Below are 19189 nucleotides of genomic sequence, written 5' to 3'. Positions count from 1 at the left end.
TCCAAATGGTCTGTTAGCTTCCTTTCATTGCTTTCCCCCCTGGTTGCACTGCTTCCAGATGTGTGTTTTCATATTGAAGCATTTAACCAATCACATTTCAGCCATTATTTGTTGCCAGATCAGATCTGCCTCAAAGCCTTCACAATCAGTTCTGCGGGCTCTGCTGCATTAAACTAGACTGTTGCCTTTAACCAATCAGATTTCGAGTTGGCAACCCCACAATCTTTTTTCCCAGCCTTTGGCATTTTGCTGGCTGGGATACGTCATTGCTTTCACCAACTATGATTGGCTAGTAGGCGGGCCAAAGCCATAGTGAGGCAGCCAGAGATCGCAAACTCCACCCACAATGGCCGACAGAGGCAAAAACAAATGGATTCTGTTGCAGATTTGCTCACAAAGCTATTTTCCAGACGGACTTTTCCAGAAAAAATGGACATCATTAAGAAAGGGCGGTCAACTCCGAAGCTAGCAAGCCTGTTACAGCCGGGAAAATGGTGTGTGCGCCACTTTCAGTGCGCTAACTTAGCTGCACAAGCAAATATATTGTTGTGTTGATTTAAAGCCATTTTCAAAACGGTCTATGCCGGAAATATTATCTCCCTCCGCTCCGCTCAGCTCTGGCCTTGAAGCTCCGCTCCGCTTGGCTCTGGCCTTGAAGCTCCGCTCCGCTCGCCCCCTCATCTTTGCTGGCTGTAATTCAACCTCACAAGGATTTTGGACAGAGAGCCTTTGTTTATTGTATTCATTATTATAGGGGAACCTTCCGTTTGCGTGGTAATCGAGTTAAAAACAATTGTTTAATCATACAATAATAATATATGAAGATGAAGTAGCTGTAATAAAATCTATGAGTAAAATATGTCATAGTCTCCATTAGATTATATGGTTAAAATATGTTATAGTCTTCAATATATATATATATACAAATTATCTGAAGGACAAATACAGTTTAGTACGGAGCCCCCACTATATAAAAAAGTTATTTACTAATGCAGTTTGTGGAAAAATTTAAAACCACAATAACAAAAAAAGTATAATAGAATTTTTTAATGTATTTATTTATTTATTAATTGCACCTTGTTAAAGGGTTTAAATATGTCAAAAACCCCATTAGTCGGTTTTTAATTCAGTGCAAGATCTGTCTCCTTATTTTATTTACATAACGTACATATTTGAACAATAAATCACTGCTGAATAACTTCCCACTTTTCAGAACTATGAAATAATTTGAAGTTTGATTTGTGTCAAATGTATACTTTTATTAACAAACTGTAGCAAAAAAAACACAAAGCTACAATCAGAGGTAAACAGTGCACATCACATATCAAGTGGTGGATAAAGCTATTGAAAAAGATTGCCTCTGACCGTGAGGCGCCATATACTCCAAACTCGGAATTGTGACATCTGAAAATACGTCAATAGGTCAACGTGAAAGGTTCATCGTGAAATATTCATGTCCATTATTGCGAAAACACAACAAATGGGACACGTGTAAGAAAGGCATGTGTTGCATGTTATTGCAGCATCAATGACTGTAGAAAAGGCACTTCAGTGTTGTTCAACAATCCAAAACACAAAAATAAAGTGATATGTTCCTAACAACATCCCACCACAAGGCATCGTCGTAATAAATAGTGTCACAACACTTCCCCTCACTTCTTTGTCATAAGGACTTGCTTGAAAGCTACTATTGAACCGAACCATCAGGATATGTGTTGGGTAGGAGGTCTTACACAAATATAAAATAAATATTTTTTTACACTTATATATTTCAAATAAAAACCCACCACCATTTCCACTGCTTATAACAGCAGGATTTAACAAACCACAGTTTCTTATTTTTCGGCCATAACATCTCAAATCAAGTTTTATTTTTCTTTGGGTTTTTCCAGGGTAACCCACTCGCATGCCCCACAGTAGTTATCCAATGAGAGCCCTCCAAAAGGCGCTAATGCTTAAACACTGAGTCAGGGTCAAATCGGTGGTCTCAGTCCGTCTTCAAGCCAGTGCCGTTCTTCTGCTCACGCTGCTTCCTCCTATTCAAGTATCCTGTGCGCTGGAGGCGGTTCATTCGCGCACCCAGGAAGATTACAAGGGCGATGGGCGCCAGCTTGGTGCTCGCCCAGCCCTTTTGGAAGAAAAAAAAGGAAAATCAATGGTAAGTGGAAATAAGTGTTTGGTTCCTTTGGGAGCGTGGGGGGAATGAGAGTGCATGAGGGTGCTCGTTTTTGCCCCCATTTTTAAATTGAACTTTACAATTTAATAAACTGAAAAGTGCACTAGCGACTATGGCCTGGTGCATATGCGAGCAACATCATAGTAATTAGGAAAATGTATTAAAAAAAATTACATTACACTGCAATCTTTAGATACAATGCTCCTATGACTACAGGAGTGTCTTACCATGATGGCGTGTGGAAAGTATCCGTTGGTCTGACTTTGCAGGCCCACGGTGTTGAGCTCGGCAGCCACATAGCGCTCTGGTGTGGGTTTATCCAGGGTAGGTTTCCTGATCCGGGTCATTTTGGTGGCCACGAAGAAGGGCAGCACACTCTGAAGGAAGAAGTTAGAGAGTACTCTTATACAGCTCAATTCTACAAGTGGGTTGAGTCAGAAATTCATCCATTATGGTTTAGGTGCCTGACTGAGTTTGGCAAGTTTTTGGCTCAGAGGAAAGGATAAAAGGCCAAGATTTTTCCATGTAGTTGCATTTATAAGAAACACATGAATGAAAGTGAAATATCTTATGTCTTAAAAATTAATATGCTGACCCAATGGGAAACTAGATGTTGTTCATTTAGGCCTGTTGAGCTGAAAAGTGCAGTGTTGTCTATTAACAGCAGATGTCACAAGAGTGCCTGGAGCGAGTGCTTAAAACAGAACACAATTTTCAAAGTTGGACAAGATGTTCTGTCACTTTCACTGCAAAAACAGCCAAGCAAACAGTCATGTCAATCACTGGATTGACGCAGTCAACTTTTTTTCTATAATCTTTGAGACCACTACCTCTGTTCCATTTTATTAATCACCCATTTTTGAGTATTATTTGAGTTCAAGTGGTCTCTTTGGTTTGAAATTATTGTACTGCATTGCTTGCTTTTATTTGACCATGTTTTCTTTGTGAGTAAGAATCCTGCATTCATGTGTTGTGCTTTACGTAATATACAACCATGTGCAAAAGAGGCAACCTTCTCACCTGGATGATGACACCCTGACGTCTGTATTCTTCCTCAAGACCACGAGAGAAGAAATCCACAAAAGCCTAGGTTATGGAAGGATGAAGATAAAGATTTTGATTGCAGAAAGTAATAACTTGTACTTGAAGGGAATTGAGTGGGGATGAAGTACAAACCTTTGTGGCGGAGTAGATGGTGAGCAGTGGGAGAGGATACATGCCACTGGCTGAGGAGATGTTGAGGATCACGCCTTTGGATCTGAAATAACACAAGATTTACAGAAGGAACAAAACAAACCTGAACGGCATTTACAGTTGTTGACCAACTGTAAGTGACTAAAAGATGGCAGGGGTTGACACACGGCTTTCTCTGTGAAGCCATTCATATACCAACACCGGGTGTGCTACATCCATCTTAAATCAGCATCTTCCCCCAGATTTACAAAAAAAATTGAACACGCAGTTTTGGGTGTGATTTTAAGAACCAAAGCTCTTTTGGGGCTGATGTTGATTATGGCATGGATAAAGGATGTGTAAATTGCAAATTAAAAAAGGAAAAAAATTATCAAGAATATTTTTGGGAGGAAAAGCTAGTGTAAATTGAAACATTCTTAACATCAATTTTCATTGAGATGAATTTTACTTATAATAAAATAATAGTAGATAAAATTTTTAAGTTTAATGTATTTTGTTATCCAAGTCAACTTTCATCACAGTTACATTTCGATTTTCAATTAGAAATAGCCAATTGTATTAGAATTAGAAAAGAAAAATGGTGATTTTTTTTGTATCATGTAAATACATTTTTAAAAAATGAGTAGTCAAATCACTGGTGATAATAAAGCATATGGTTAGTTAAATAACCAAACAAAAAACATTTTTCTATGGCGGGCGACTTCAAATTCAAGAAAAATGTAGTTACGGAAAGCTTTTCAAGTGTTTTTGACCTGTCCTATACATTTATTTTACGATCAAATCGCATCAACAATTTTCCAGGAAATCCTACGTCTGCTCTCTCAAACACACACACACACACACACACACACACATACACAGCTTTATCACACACACACACACACACACACACACGCAAACGCACGTTGCCAGTGTGCGTTGCCATGGCAGCCTGTTGCTGCAGTGATGTAGTCTCAAAGCGGAGAAGGAAAAAAAAAAACTCAGAATGTGCCTGTGACACAGTTGGCCAGCATCAGTCACGTGGGAACACGGCAAGCCAATCGTAGAGGGGAGGGTACTTTGTGTGAATTGAAAGCTTGTCAGCATTTGTGAACAAAAGGAGAGGAAGCAGCCATGGCTGTGGTGGGGAAAGACTCAATGATACTACATACCTAGAAGCTTTTCACAGGCAACAATGGTCTGACGTGAATGCATGACAAAAAAAAAACAGAAAAGGCACAGGAGGAGCTCACCTGTCAGCCATTCTGGGCAGCACCAAGCGGGTCATCTAGTGGGCAACATGTATGTTAGACTCTACAAAAAAAACAAATCTAGGAGCCTGGTAAGCATTCAGGAATCAGAAAAGGTAGAGCGTGTGGGTAAAGGAGGGAGAGATGCGTGGGTGGCGGCGCAGACCACCGTTGCTTTGGGAACAAGTGAGAGACTGCAGGTAACCACCAAAGAAGAAGAAAGGGCAGGCAGTGACAGCAGGGGAAAGATGGAAGAAGCAACATTGGCATGGGCTTTATAGGCTCAGACCAAGGCAACTTACCTGGCAGACCGATGTCACGTTGACATTAATCATATTGGTGATGAACTGAAACAAAATAGAACTTGAAAGATAAGCTTCAATTTAGCAAATATATCAATTAAAACACAATTTAGGGAAACTTACATTGTCTAGATCAGGAATATGGAGGTAGTACTCGGGGTATGGATAGGAAACACCAACATTATTTACTGTAAATAGAAGTTAGAGTTAGAAAAAATAACTGAATGTGATATTAAAAAAAACAAAAACTACCCACAAGGAGGCAGCAAAAGCAAACGAGAGAAACTAGTCAGCCACACCTAACAAGCAGAAGAGCAACTGGTTTTAAAATAGGGACAAAGAGTTCTTGAGGCACAATGTACATGACGGCTTGATCCAACTCGGATTTCTTTAAGTGTCAAGTATATAATGATGTAGTACACATCTTTAAACTGTTTAATGCAGTCATACTCGTTCTAAATGTATATAGTATGTCTTTTGCTAAAGCGAGTAAAGCACCTCCAACTACCATTTGTATATCTTGTGCCCAAAAAAAGAAGATTCTAATTATCCAGGGTGTTGTAAATGTATTCTTGTAGGAGAGGGACATTATTAAAATGTTCTTAATGTGTTTTTTTAATATAAATCACAAAAATGTACATTAAATTAATGAATCTGAATTAATAAATTCTTTAAAATATTTTAATATTGCAAAATAAGATCTTTCTTGACCTAGCAGTAAGACAGAAATTTAAAAATATACATGTATGGATGTGTATTTTAGTTCAGAAAATCCATTGCGGATTTCCCATTTATTTTAATTCAGAAAAATTGGCATTTTTAAGTCTGGGATTTTTAAAGCTTGTTTGTTTTCTTTTAAAACATAGTAATTCACATTGACCCTAAACATTTTTGGTAGTGCTATATAAAAACACACCACAAACATATACGGACCATCAAAACGAGAATCTAATTGAACATGTAAATTCTTTACCGAGAACACCAATCTCCAACCCAGACAGTCCAGCCTCGATGGAAGGGTAAATGTTGGTCTTGCCAAAGTCAGCGGCAATGACCTTGGTCTCCACTCCAAACTGGTCCTCTGACACAAAATAAAAACAACGTTTATTTATTTTTTATTTTTTAAGGAAGAGAAATTACTGCGCATTAAAAGAAGAAACAATCCGGGGGAGAAATTCTACTGCAGTTCTAGAATTAAACAACAGAGAACGCTGCAGACCACCAAAGCAACTGTAGATGTCACTGACTATGCAAAGGATAACTAACAGTTGAAACAAATAATAAACGAACGAATTGACCAGTAGATGGCTGAGGGGTGTCCCCTCTTTGTTAGACTGATGAAATGATGACATTGGCCTTTGAGCAGATGGAATTAGCATTTTTCCACTTATCCCAACAGAGGGAGGACAGCGTCCTTATAATTGGCACCCTCATTTGTTATCTAGACTAAGCTATTTTATTAGTTTTATTATTAATACACAATACTACTGTATTTTCTGGACTATAAGTCGCACGTTTTTCATAGTTTGGCTGGGCCTGCGACCAATAATCAAGCGTCAACTTGTAAATGGGTATCTATTATGTATTAATGCGTATTTAACCTGTTGTTCTCCATTTTGCTATTGCTTAACGCACGTTTCTTCTTGGTTCCTGGTGAAATAAAAAATTGCCCTCCCAAAAATGGGACTTGTATGCATGTATTCTTCTCGTCTTCTCGTCATTGAGTATTCTTTGGCAGATGAGACTTGGTGCGACTTATAGTCCGAAAAATACAGCAATTAATATCCAGATAGTGTGATGCGGGACCAACTTGCATAGGTACACTTACCAAGCGACCTGGCCACATCATCCAACTTGTGTTGGGAACGGCTGATCAACACGATGGCAAACCCTCGACGAGCAAGCTGGAAGGAAGACATGTCAGGTTATATGGGGGTGGTCTTTACAGGAAGTGGCTGACAGTTAATTTTAAAATAGCATTTTTTTGGAGTAGCATACAAATGCTGAGCTAACAAATATCACTTTGCAAGTCATTATATTTGCATGTTTTCCCTGATCCAAGTGCTGTGGTGAGACTAGCTGTGGCCTTTGATTGAACCCTGAATTGTATGCCTGAGTCACAGCCTTTCTGTCAAAGAAAGTCAAAGAAATATTCAAACAAGAAAGAAGGCTTTTCAGGAGACTCACCTCCTCCGCATAGGATTTCCCAATTCCATCTGTGGCTCCGGTAACAACTAAACAGGGAAGGTAACAGAAAGGTCAGCCGGGGGTTTTAAAACTAAGTTTTTATACCGATTGATAGACATCTAAAAATGTTGCACACAATTTTCTAATGCATTTCAAATTCTTACCCACTTCTGCATAATTATCCAATTATTAAAAATGAAGCACTTTTTCTTATAAACAGAAAGAGCTGAAGTCTGCATAACCCAGTAAATAACCCCAGCAACCTGGCTGTTGACTGTTACTTGACTACAACAAAAAACGTGGCCGCGCCCCGACTTCAGGTTGGACTGCTTGTCACCAAGACTTTCCGCTGGCTAAGCAACAATGTGACGAAGATTCCCGATGACATGACGATGCTTGCAGGTTAAAAACACGCTGTCATCCCATGCAGACAGGTGAGGCTAATCATAGCTTATCGGGATCACTGCATACAATACAATGAACGATACACACCTAAAGCGAATTTTAAGTCAACCCAACTTGGAGAAAGGTTACTGTCATGGTTCGCATTCACCATTCATTGAAAGGTACAGCATGAACCCATGCAATAAAAACAATAAATCCTCATATTTGGCTCTAAATATGTGAATTCAATCATATGCTAATGAAAATTGAACAGAAGAGCTTGGAGATCTGCCAAGGAAATAGACAAACTAACTTGAAATATAATACAACAATAAACACATTTAATCAGTGAGTACATTACAGGCTGGCAAATGTTTTGAATCCAAACAAATTCAGTTCAAATCATATTTTCTGACAACTGGATCATCGGTAGGAACTGGCACTACTACAGCTGCTTCTACTGTTCTTTTTAGATTAACTCATCGGTGGACACTGACCGGTATTGATGTCCTATCCTATCTATTTGAACCCGGAATAACTAGCAGGGAACAGCATGGAAAGTGGGCTCACTGAAAATTCAATGTAAAGAACTAATACCACAATTTCCTAATTTTAGACTTGCATGCACTCTACAATAGTTTCCAGATAGTGGACTATTGACACATGACATTTAATGTGTACTATTTTGTGTGCTTTGTGATCGCGGGCGGCAATATTCTATATGGGATTAGATGTAAACAGTTAGTTTAAAATAGTACTATTCTGGGTTGACTGCGGTGAGAATGTTTGACAAACACTGTTTCCAAAAATAGCCCCTTGGGTATCTGTCAAGCTTCAAATGGATCAATTTGACGAGGATGCGAAACAAAGCACACAAAAAGAATGGTCGTCGTGTGCGCAAGGCATCGATGATCAGTTGATGAAAGATTAATGGAGGCTTAGAGGACATTCTCTGGTGACGAGCGAGAGGGTGGGAGCGATGACAAACGAACGAGAAGGAGGAGGAAGAAGAGGGGCTGGCGAGATGCGGCGGGATCCTGGGGGCGTCTAAAAATAGAAGCGGAGAGAAGCAGGAGAAGGAGCGTGTGAAGGAGAAACCGAATCAAGACGGAGGGAGGGAAGAGTGAAGAGAAGAAGGCGACTGAGAGTAGCACAAAGTCAAAAAGTGAATAAGGGGAGCAGAGTTTATTTTTAAATGTGACTCTTTCATCATGTCTCTCGCTTCACTCTCCCACCCTCAATGTTAAGAATGAAACACTCCGACAGATAAAAGCTTCAATGGGAAACGACCATACCAATTCATGCCAGAAGGGGAAGAGTAATACGCATAATGCTCGACAAGGAGAACCTAACAAGTGTCTCTAATACTTTATAAACAGTGCACTTGACTTTGCATTCAACAATACAACATTTAAGCAATTTTCAGTTCTGCTAGTACATTTTTAATGTAACAATTTGTTAATGTCAGATACCATAAATTCACAATGTAAATATTTCAAATTATAAACAACCTTCAGAGGGAAAAAGTTGTGACGGTTCACGCAAACGTGGGCGGGTTGCACTCAACCCCACCGAGTTGCAACAGTATAAAAGTGTGTCGTGTGACGAGATACACATGTGCTTACATGAAGTTTCAGCATGTGCAATAATTCATGTTGTTTATGACAAAGCATGAGGGGTGGGGTGCGGCTGGAAGGAAAATTAGCCTTTGAGTGACAGGTGATAAAAAGTGTGACTCACTTCAAGTTCTGATCTTAAGTGTGACCAAAAAGCTGCATCCAAAACTCAACCAGGCTGAACAGTCACGGCGGCTACAGCTCATTTAGAAAACAACCAGTGTCAAACAATGCAAAAAATACGCTGTTAATATGCAGTAAGAAAAGAAAGGAAATTGATCGCGAATAAGAATACGCCTGAGCTGACCAAAATATAGCTCTGCTTTGTTTTAGACAACACCCAGAGCCAACATCTCCTTGGTTACATGCACCAAAATGTGAGTAGTTGAAATTTGACTTCAGTTTGAAAAAATCTTTACACATACACATATATACGTTTATATCAAAATTACTTGAACAGTGCTTTAGTATTCTGAGGAGAGCTACATCACCCGGTGGGAACCCCCCTACCCCACAGCCTTGCACATCTCCATATCCTTGTGCTGTACTTATGAATGACAACACTCCTCCCACCTATTATATAATAGCAGCATTCTCTGAATAACCATTGCATGTGTGTGTTGTGCACGCACGGATTGCCTATAGAGCGTGTGCTTATGTGGGTTCTTATAGACTGTGTAAAAATGCTCTTCAGTATAACGACATAACTGCAAGGCAACCAAATTAGATGTTTGCTAAATGAGGATTGACAATGACTTCGATTGAGTGTACTGAGTCACATCGAGGGATTCTCCTGAGATAAGATCTAGAATTATTTTGAGAATTTTCCGAGCAGAACGCAAAGTGCTTCCCTCTTTTCTCCATTGACTGAATTGTACATATACTATATGTGGCACTGAGTGGGATAGGTTTGAAAAAACCCTGTGCTAAGGGCTATTCTTAACACATTCACTGTTCCCCGTTTACAACATCACCGTCTCAAACTGATATTCAGGTGCTGAAGTGGAAAAAAAAAAAAAGAAACTTGCCTATTTGCCGTTTTGTAACCCTTGTGAGGATAATTGCTAGGGAAAATGAACGGCTATTACAAACTGCTCTCACCAATATGTATTACTGTTCGACGCCACCGTAGATTTTGACAATACAAGAACAATGAGCAAAATGCAGATTTCCTTGCTGTTGCTTGATAAAATGAAAGCAGGTTTTCCCAATTCGTTCAGCGAAAGATACGTTGCACTACTCTTAAGCACCAAACGTGGCCTGACGGGGGCGCTTTGGCACCACGAACACCACTTCAACACTCCACGTCATGTCCAGAGGTATTGACATCCCAGCAGCCTTTTGTACAACGCACCCCCCATCCCACCCTCCCTCACTGGGATGAGGAGCGGCCGCTGCCTGCTCGCTACGCCGCGGCTCTATAAAAAGCAGCAGGAGTAAAAATAGCAGCGACTGACTGCTTTGTCTGGGAGCTAAAGCCCCACCCACCCTCTCCGCTCCCCAAAACCCACCCACCCATCTATTGCCTCCAGCCTTGCATGCTTGCCTGCCGCATGCACCTGAATACCAAGTAAGACTGCTGACGTCAGAGTCAGCATCATTGCCACGACAACAGAGGCTGCAGCATCCACGCTGCATGCTGGGAAACACCGCACACACTCGTTTGGTATCATGATGGAAAACGGGATTCATTTAACCAAACTGACAATATGTTGCCTATTGCAATATAATAGTCACTAAGATACCTTCAAATAACAGTGTCTTCGTCAACTTTTTTCTAAATATAGCTAACCCTTATTATTCACAGGGGTTCATTTCAGAAATTACCCACCCAAAATAGAGCAATATAGTATATCAAAAGAGATTGCATAACAAACACTATAGGCAGCATATTTGAAGTAGAAAATATGAAAAGTACTGTTTTTTTGCGTTCAGTTTATGACTTTAAAGCTTATTGGTGAATGTAGCTCTCTTTTCCTACATGTAAGGTCAAGTATGAGTAAATGGATTTTAAAAAATAAATAGGTACAAACACCTTTTGTGGTCACTTCTTTTTGACCAAATGAAATTAAGGGTGAATGGCTTCATACTAGGGTTGGGGGATACGGCCTAAAAATAAGATCTGGTTGTTTTCACCCAAATTTACAATGGGTTTTTTTCTTCCACTTTAAATTTTAAAAAGGAGACAAGAAGAACTGTTAAATATAATGAAATATTGAAGTAGTAAAGTTGAAAACTTATGTATTAAATCTATTCTTTCCCCCTATTTGTGCTTTTAACCCCCAATTTCAAGTACTAACAAATCTTTATAGGAAAAAAGATTTTTTTTTACTTTTTGCAATCAAATAAAACAAACTACTAATTAATTCATAAATTGTTGACTTATTTTCAAGGCCTACTGGATTCTTACAAAACAACCTATTAGACTGCAATACTACCTATGACGTTTAATAGTTTGTTTTAACCTCCTATGACCTGGCGACCATGTGTGGAGATCACATTTTTGGTTGTCACAAGACTATAATGTTACATTTTGGACTACAAGGGCCTGGTGTCCAGTAATGTGGACATCATTTTTCTCAGCAACTACATCATATAAAAAGACAATTCTTTGTTTTTTTACACTCATCAGTTACCAATTAGCCAAAATATCAAAGAGAAAATAAAAATGCATGCCCTGCAACAGTCTGGGTCTTAAGAGGTTAATCATGGCAACACTTAAAACTTTATACCAAAAGAGTGTTTTAGAATGGAGGGGGAGAAGAAAGGAAACAAGACTAAAAATAAAAATGAAAAAACCCAACCATTAGGAACCGTGAACGTGGGATAGCTGGATTGCCAAGCAAAAAAATAAAAAGTGCCTGTTTTCACTACATACTATATGTTATAGCAGTAAGCAGTCATGGGAGGGGGAAAATAACACTTTCACATACCATCAACATGAATAAAATATTAATAATAATTTGATATGAAAAGGTTGACAGTCTGTCTTTTAAAAACAGTAGTAAAAATAAGCATCTGCCAAACCCTCAATTAAGATTCTCAGTATAAAGAGACACTGCGGTCCTTGTATGCCCTGCTCTTGTTATGTAATCTGTCGCACCCGAAACTCGCCTATCAACGAGCAGGGGCCTCCTACATTACACAGAGGAAGGGAGGGTGAGAGCATGCAGCACAAGATGGAAACACATACACAAACGTGTACATATCTTTAAATAGCCAGGGAGAAAGTCACATGGGGTATATAAAAGTTGACAAAAATAAAACTTGATGGATAAAGGAGGGAGACTTGTACTTCAGAGACACCCAAGATAGATCCTGCTACTATATTTAGACACAATGCCAAATAACTCCAAAGTTCAAAAGAAATAAAGACATTTCCTTTAACTATTTGAGGCGATATTTGGGGAAACTTTAAAATTTGGGAGGTTTGCACGAGCATTTACGTCGTAAAATGCAGATGACTTCCTTGTTAGTGACAGTGGTTTGGGGGAAAAAACTGCAGTTAACACAACAAAAGATGTTGAACGACGACCAAAAATGTATTGTCACTTATTAGCAAATGGGAAGTGTTGGCGTTTGATGTCTTCACACTGGAGGAGACTGGCTATGGTAATATTAACAAGTGAATGTTAAGTTTTTCCACCATTAACTCACTGGCTGCACTTGACGACATTAGACGTCCAATCCACTGCACAAACGGTTTAAAGCTTTTCAAGTAAGTAACAATGAATAGCAGACATTTTTTGCAATTATGCACTCAGCCGTCGTTGAGTATTTGGAATTTTTGGACACTAATTGGTGAAGCTTTGCAAGTAGAATTCTTCCCATTCTTGCTTGATGCAAACCCCCAATCTAGGACCTGCTGTTATCTTTCACCTTTAAAAGGTAGACAGGTTTGAAACTGCTGTCAGCAGGCCAGTCTTGTACTCACACTATGTTACTCTGAACAAAGGCTGTCTTTTGACCAAGATCAGGGGTTGGAAAACCGGTCCAAGGACCGCAGTGGGCCTTGGTCTTTGTCCCAAAAAAAAATCCAGCAGGGACAGTTTCACCGATGAGGTTTTTGCCTAAACAGTAAGCAACTGTCTGCAAATAGATTGATTGCACTTCTAAAGATACTAGATTGGTTGAAAATAACAGCTAGTGTTTAGTGTAAAATGGCCCTTGCATATGTATACGGACAGTTGAATCCAATGCAACGCACAGCACACTTGTGTTTACTTGATGTTATTTTAGACCACCCACTTCTTTCTGCCAAATATTGGTCCCAATTAGTTTCGGTGCATCACAAAGGAAATGAGGGATGACGCGACAAAAAGAAGAGGACAACAATGGAGAACAATACAATGCGGACAATACGAGAAAAATGAATAAGATGGTGTAGCTATAAGACTATCATGCTCTGCTTGTGTGTGCGTTGCTGAGGAGGATGAAAGGGAAGCTAGAGCATAAGGTTTTTTTTTCCCAGCATCCTCGGCTTCAGCACGTGTCACTGAGCGTGTTCAGCACATGAACAGCGGCGTTCTCGCGCTCCACCCACACACACATCCACACAAAGCATGCACAAGCGTACACACACACGACATTCAGAGGAAGGTGGGGTGACACATTCACAAAGATTAAGAAATGTATATACACACGCACAGATCATTCACATACGCATTCAACCTCCAAGTAATGAATGGAGCCGGTCTCCATGTCTCTTATATAATACGCCTCTTTTCTCAAGTAAGTTCCAAGAGGAATTCTACTTTGTGATATGAAATGTTATACTTATAATTATATACACATACACACCCATGTGTGCAGGGGAAGACACAATGGCTGAATGAAAGACAGTTATATTCGATGTTATTGAAGCAATAAGTAACAGACTACAGTATTATTAAACAAATATCTGTTTTGATTTAAATAAATAAATGCATGCATACATGCAGTAAACAGAATTTGTGTGCATGTGTATGTAATGTTATATGGGGGAATCCGCCTTGACTTACACTGCCTGCACATACTCAATCATACCACTAAGAGTCGCCTGCTCTACAAAAAGGGGAAGACCAGGGAGAATCCCTGCTTCTCAGTGTAAAGCTGCAGTGGAGTGTTCCATCCACAGTGTCGCTTTTTAGTTGTATTTTTATTTAACTATTAAAAGCAACTCTCTGAATTGAACGGTTATTCATTTTTATGCAATTACATATTTTACTTTGTCGCAGGAAATAAATAGAATACTCTTTGATAATGCTCAGGAAACTGTTTTCCAAATATTACGAAAAATATATAATAAGTACTTCTATATAAAATAAATTTAAACAATTCAACAAATTTTGGGGGAGGTGATTTTTTTAACACAGCATTGATAAATTTAAAACGGGTTGGCAAATAATTCCACAGTTTTCAACAGCTTTACGGCCAAAAAAAATTTAAGCAATACTTATGATTTTCTGTTGTTTTAGATCAGAGGTCTGGTCCTCGAGGACTGCTGTGGGTGCAGGTTTTCATTCCAAACTATAAGAGGAAACCTTCCCACCAATCTCGTATGTTAGAGGAACAATCAGTAGATTGCAGTTAGGGGCTTCTTGTTTCAGCAGAAATCTAATTGGTTAAACGGTCTGTGTTAGATTAGTTGGAACAAAAACCTGCACCGACAGCAGTCCTCGAGGACCAGACCTCTGATCTAAAACAACAGATAATCATAAGTATTGCTTAAAGAAAATGGCTGTAAAGCTGTTGAAAACTAAGAAAACCATTCACAGAGGTTACAGTTAGATTTTGACACTTTTGTCAGGAAATATTAATTAAAAGTATGTGCCGTCAATAGGTGTTTTTAATATACAATAAAATGAATGTATAAATAACAGCTATAATAAAATTATAAAAAGATCATGTCAAAAGACATTTCTGTCATTCATTTATTTTCAGTATTGTTTATCCTCACAATGGTCACAGGGGTGATGGAGCTTCTCCCAGCCAGTAGGCAGGAGACACCCTAAATTGTTGCATGTTAGCGAAAACTAAACCGCTTAACTACTTTGACTATGAAAACATGTGGCTCCACATTTTTGCTGAATTGCTTTTTTTAACTTAAAATTTGCTGTGAAGAGTTGCATTCTTCATCCACCCAACTTGAGAAATACAAAAAGAGAACTTAAATTTCAATAAAGAACGGTAAGCCTTAGCTAGCACAACAGGCTCAGCATGTGCTGACAAACCAGTTTGACCAGCAAGCCAGCAACTGTGTTGCAAGACATAAAGAAGTGTGAACACACGCGTCAAGCTGTAATATTTAACAGACGTGCGTCCACATTGTACAGATTTGAAGCTGCACATGTGGCAATTGTCTTCAGAATGCAGCCTTTCACATTTAAATATTAGGTACAGATGGAAAGACTTCTACAAGAATGTAGTTTTGAAGCCGCATTCCCATCCAAATCACCTTTTACTGCAGGTGACACCTCTTTGCAGAAGGCAAAGTAGAATTGGCACAATAGAAGAGGGCTCAGCAAAACAAAGTTTGTACATTTTATTGCAAAATCCAATCAAATTTAGGCTGACCAGAGCATATTTGTACAGAAAATGAAAGTATATTTGGGCACTTGTACTTTTACACATTATTAGTCAGGCTAAAATGAACAATTTACACAAATTGGCTATTTTGAGGACATTTAATTTCCTGGAATTATTTATTTGACTTGAGTATTTTGGTTTAATTTATGTTGTAAATTCAATATCAGTGAATTAAAGTGTGGCAAGGTGTTTTTAAAATGCTAATTAACCTTTACTTGAGTGGGTCTTCTTTAAAGGTCTGTCTGTACATTATAAATAATTGCATTGCAAAAAATTGTATGCTACTGATTTCCTAATGCAGAAAAGCAATATAAAAGTTTTACAATCAAAATTAATTTTCCTGTCCTTATTTCTAAGTTTTCAAAGTTGGTACCACCAAAAGCATGAGCAAAATTAATGTCATAAAACTAAGTAAATTAATTTTAAAACTCCTAATATATAATATATTTCTAAGACCTATACTAAATGCAAAAACACCTTCACAACTAAGTTTGTGTTTGCACTCACAGAAACAGCTGAACTTTGGCACCTCTTTGACAGTCATTAAAACTTTGGGAATTGTACTCCGTCACGCCAACCCCTTCCAAAATGTTTCTAATACTTACCGACACATGTCTTGTTGGTACCTCCCCTTCAACCCCACTTCAGTCCCGGTCAAAGATGACGACACACAAAGAAAAACCACGCCACACGTGTACAGGCCTGACCGGCACATCTGGTCTGACCAGCTGAGACGAGAAAGCCCGTTGCAATGCGTACTTTGTTAAGCCTTTTCCGAATCTCCCTACCGTTCAAGGCCCCAACTGTAGATAATGCTCACGCCGCGAAACCGACCGGTTTTGAGGAGTGGTGTTTTCCACAAATTGACATATTAAAAAAAGTAGCTGAAAAAGACTGGTGGTGAGGCAAGAATAAATTAGGCATCTCTTGAAATTACAGTAAGAAGTTAAAGGAATGTATCCGTTTTTTCATAAAGTTGGTTCTTAAGATGGGTACAAGGACTAAAATCTTTCTAATAGTTAGAAAACACCCAAAACTTTAATGGTGACCCCAAATGAAAGAGAGTTGGTTAAAAAAGAAAAAAAAATCAAGAGGATGCGCAATTACTTTCCAAAAAGCCAGAGTCCAGGTGGAATGTGGCACAGCTAACCAAATATGGAGACTTGGATCCAGATTTAAATGGCAGTATGAAAGCAAATGTATTGAGTCCATTTTTGTGTAAGTTAACTGTCAACAAGATCAGTTCCTAGACCTAGAAGCTAATTGAAATTGGATATGGATATCAGATATTCAATTCAATGTCAATACAGGGCAATATGAATGCCCCTAAAAGGTCAAGCAAATCTAGTCTTTCATTAATTTCCACATTGCAAATTGAAGCAGTAGAGAAGCTCCCAAAGTCAAACCAAATTGAAATCACTTCTTGCCTCGGGAATATCAAACATTACCCTAATATGACACTATTAACCTAAATATGACCGTAGCACGTTTTAGATGGCAGCACGAATGTAAAACTGAACAAACCTGAACTGAAAATGACACAAATGAAATTACTTTAAGTGTGTGGACGTCATTTGATCCCATTAAACTGCCGTCTCATCACTTTGATATCATTCACCTTACTTTAATCACTAATCAATCAAACTTTTAAAGCATTACAAGTAGATGGAAATAGATGGATGATGCTTCAAATGGATCCAGGTCTTAGAAAATGTGATGTCATAAAATAATTAGTGATGATGCATTTAATCACAGTTTGATTTCTCAAGGGCTGTGCATACCAAATCACCATTCCTCCGTAGTCAACGGGTGACTAAGCAGTGAACCAGTGGATGACTCATCAACGTACACCGGTATACTTGTGCGCAACATCAGTGACATGAATTGGGAGGGGTCTAAAAATGCGCATTAGTCATCCCTAAAGCCAGCCTTCATCAATGTGCCTTCTTTTTTTGTGTATTAGATTAGGATTTTGATCATAAAAGAGGCATGAGGAGAGGCGGGGGAGTGCTACTGACACAATGTGCAGTCCTTTTTTTCCATGCAGAAGTGGGTCAAACCTCGGCAGGGTCCATTCCAGCCAGACCATCCACAAAAATTAACATCAAACACATTAATTTGCAGGTAATATTCAACTCATTTGTCGATTAGAGGAAAAACATGTTTTGACAACATGTATGCCACCTTGGGGAAAAAGTGGTTTGGAGTTAATAGGGTTCAAAAGTGCATTATTATCCAGGCAAAAAAGAGGAAAGAAAATAACGTGGGGCAGCCAAAATCAAATGTAGGTGAAAACCCACTCACTCACACACAATTGAACCTAATCGACGTCATCTTGCCACGCAATCAGCTGCTTACCTGCGCCAGTTACGCAACCACTGCAACAACCTTGATTGCGCTCACCAAACATGATTTCCACACAAAAATATGACGTCAAAAGTTTAGTTGGAACACACCTGGATTCACTTGGTGGTGAAGTAAGGGAGTGTTAGAAAGGGTGAACTCACCTGCCCATTTGCCTAGCCGGGGGGAGATGAGCTGCCCGTTGCCCAACACCCACACCCTGAAGCCGGATAGGAGCCGGTAGATGATCCACAGAAACAGCGAGGCCACCACAAAGGCGCCGACCCAAAAGAGAGGCGTCTCGGCCCCGTGGAGCATGTCCTGAACCTCGGTGCACGTCATGGCGGCGACAAAGGTGGTGGTGCTGCTGCTGCTGTTTGGTCCAAAAGTATGTGCGCGAGTTGCCGAGTGAGTGAGACCTCAATTGGAAGACTCTAAATTCCAAGACAGAACGTGAGAGTGGCTTTATAAGGAGGTTGTAGCATCACGCTCCTTTACTTCCTCCCCCCCTTAAACATTTGCCGAGCCTGATTTGACCACGACCCGCCCACTTCGGCTTTTATTGGCTCCGACCCCCGCCTCTCAAGCCGCGCACTTGCCTCCCATTGGCTTAAATTCAGCGTCACTCATCTGGCGCTTGCTCCGGAAAGGCGGCTGATCCAAAGGAAGCTGCGGCGCGTCGCTATTGGCTGGCGAGCCGAACAGGTTTGTCAGTTTCAGAGTGCGTTACGAAACCCGCCGGTGTGCCCACGCCGCTTTATGAATGAAAAGTCACTGTCATTGGTCGGAGGCGAGCACTTCGACCCGCCCCGTCTTTGGTGTCGAATGTCGAATCGGGAGCCCCGATTAGCCGAGAAAGACGTCGATCGATGGCGTCATATGCACGCCCACTTGGACGTGAGTCATTCATTCGGCTATTTGAGGTATTTGGACGTCACAAGGAGACTAGAACATAGTGTACATACCACCGTGCATCCATATGCCTGCAATGTCCTCTATCCTTCCACCCATCCATCCATCCATCCATCTGTCCGTCCAACCATCCCACCAAAATAGTAAATCACATCCAAAACAATTACACTATCGTACAAAAAGAGGCAAAAATCTCTCTCGCAAGACTACAACTCCCAATTACTTCTCGTGCCATCTGATGCCACTCTCGCGAGACCCACCTCCCATCATCATCATCAT

At 39.7% G+C, this 19189-nt stretch overlaps 1 protein-coding gene across 1 annotated transcript; it reads right to left on the bottom strand.

Annotated features, from left to right (window-relative positions):
* Window positions 1-1233: 1233 nt before the first annotated feature.
* hsd17b12a (hydroxysteroid (17-beta) dehydrogenase 12a) lies at window positions 1234-18520 on the bottom strand. Its single transcript, XM_077595692.1, has 11 exons — window positions 18163-18520; window positions 7089-7135; window positions 6730-6805; window positions 5875-5982; window positions 5025-5089; window positions 4902-4946; window positions 4603-4637; window positions 3353-3434; window positions 3197-3262; window positions 2404-2553; window positions 1234-2128 (listed from the first exon to the last, which is right to left on the bottom strand). The coding sequence occupies exons 1-11, from the start codon at window positions 18338-18340 to the stop codon at window positions 1988-1990; spliced, it is 993 nt and encodes a 330-aa protein (XP_077451818.1). The 5' UTR covers window positions 18341-18520; the 3' UTR covers window positions 1234-1987.
* Window positions 18521-19189: the final 669 nt, after the last annotated feature.

This window comes from Stigmatopora argus, chromosome 3 (genome assembly GCF_051989625.1).
Source record: "Stigmatopora argus isolate UIUO_Sarg chromosome 3, RoL_Sarg_1.0, whole genome shotgun sequence".
In the NCBI taxonomy this organism is placed as follows: Eukaryota; Metazoa; Chordata; class Actinopteri; order Syngnathiformes; family Syngnathidae; genus Stigmatopora; species Stigmatopora argus.
The sequence above is the reverse complement of the archived record's forward strand: the minus strand, read 5'-3'. Positions and strand labels throughout refer to the sequence as shown.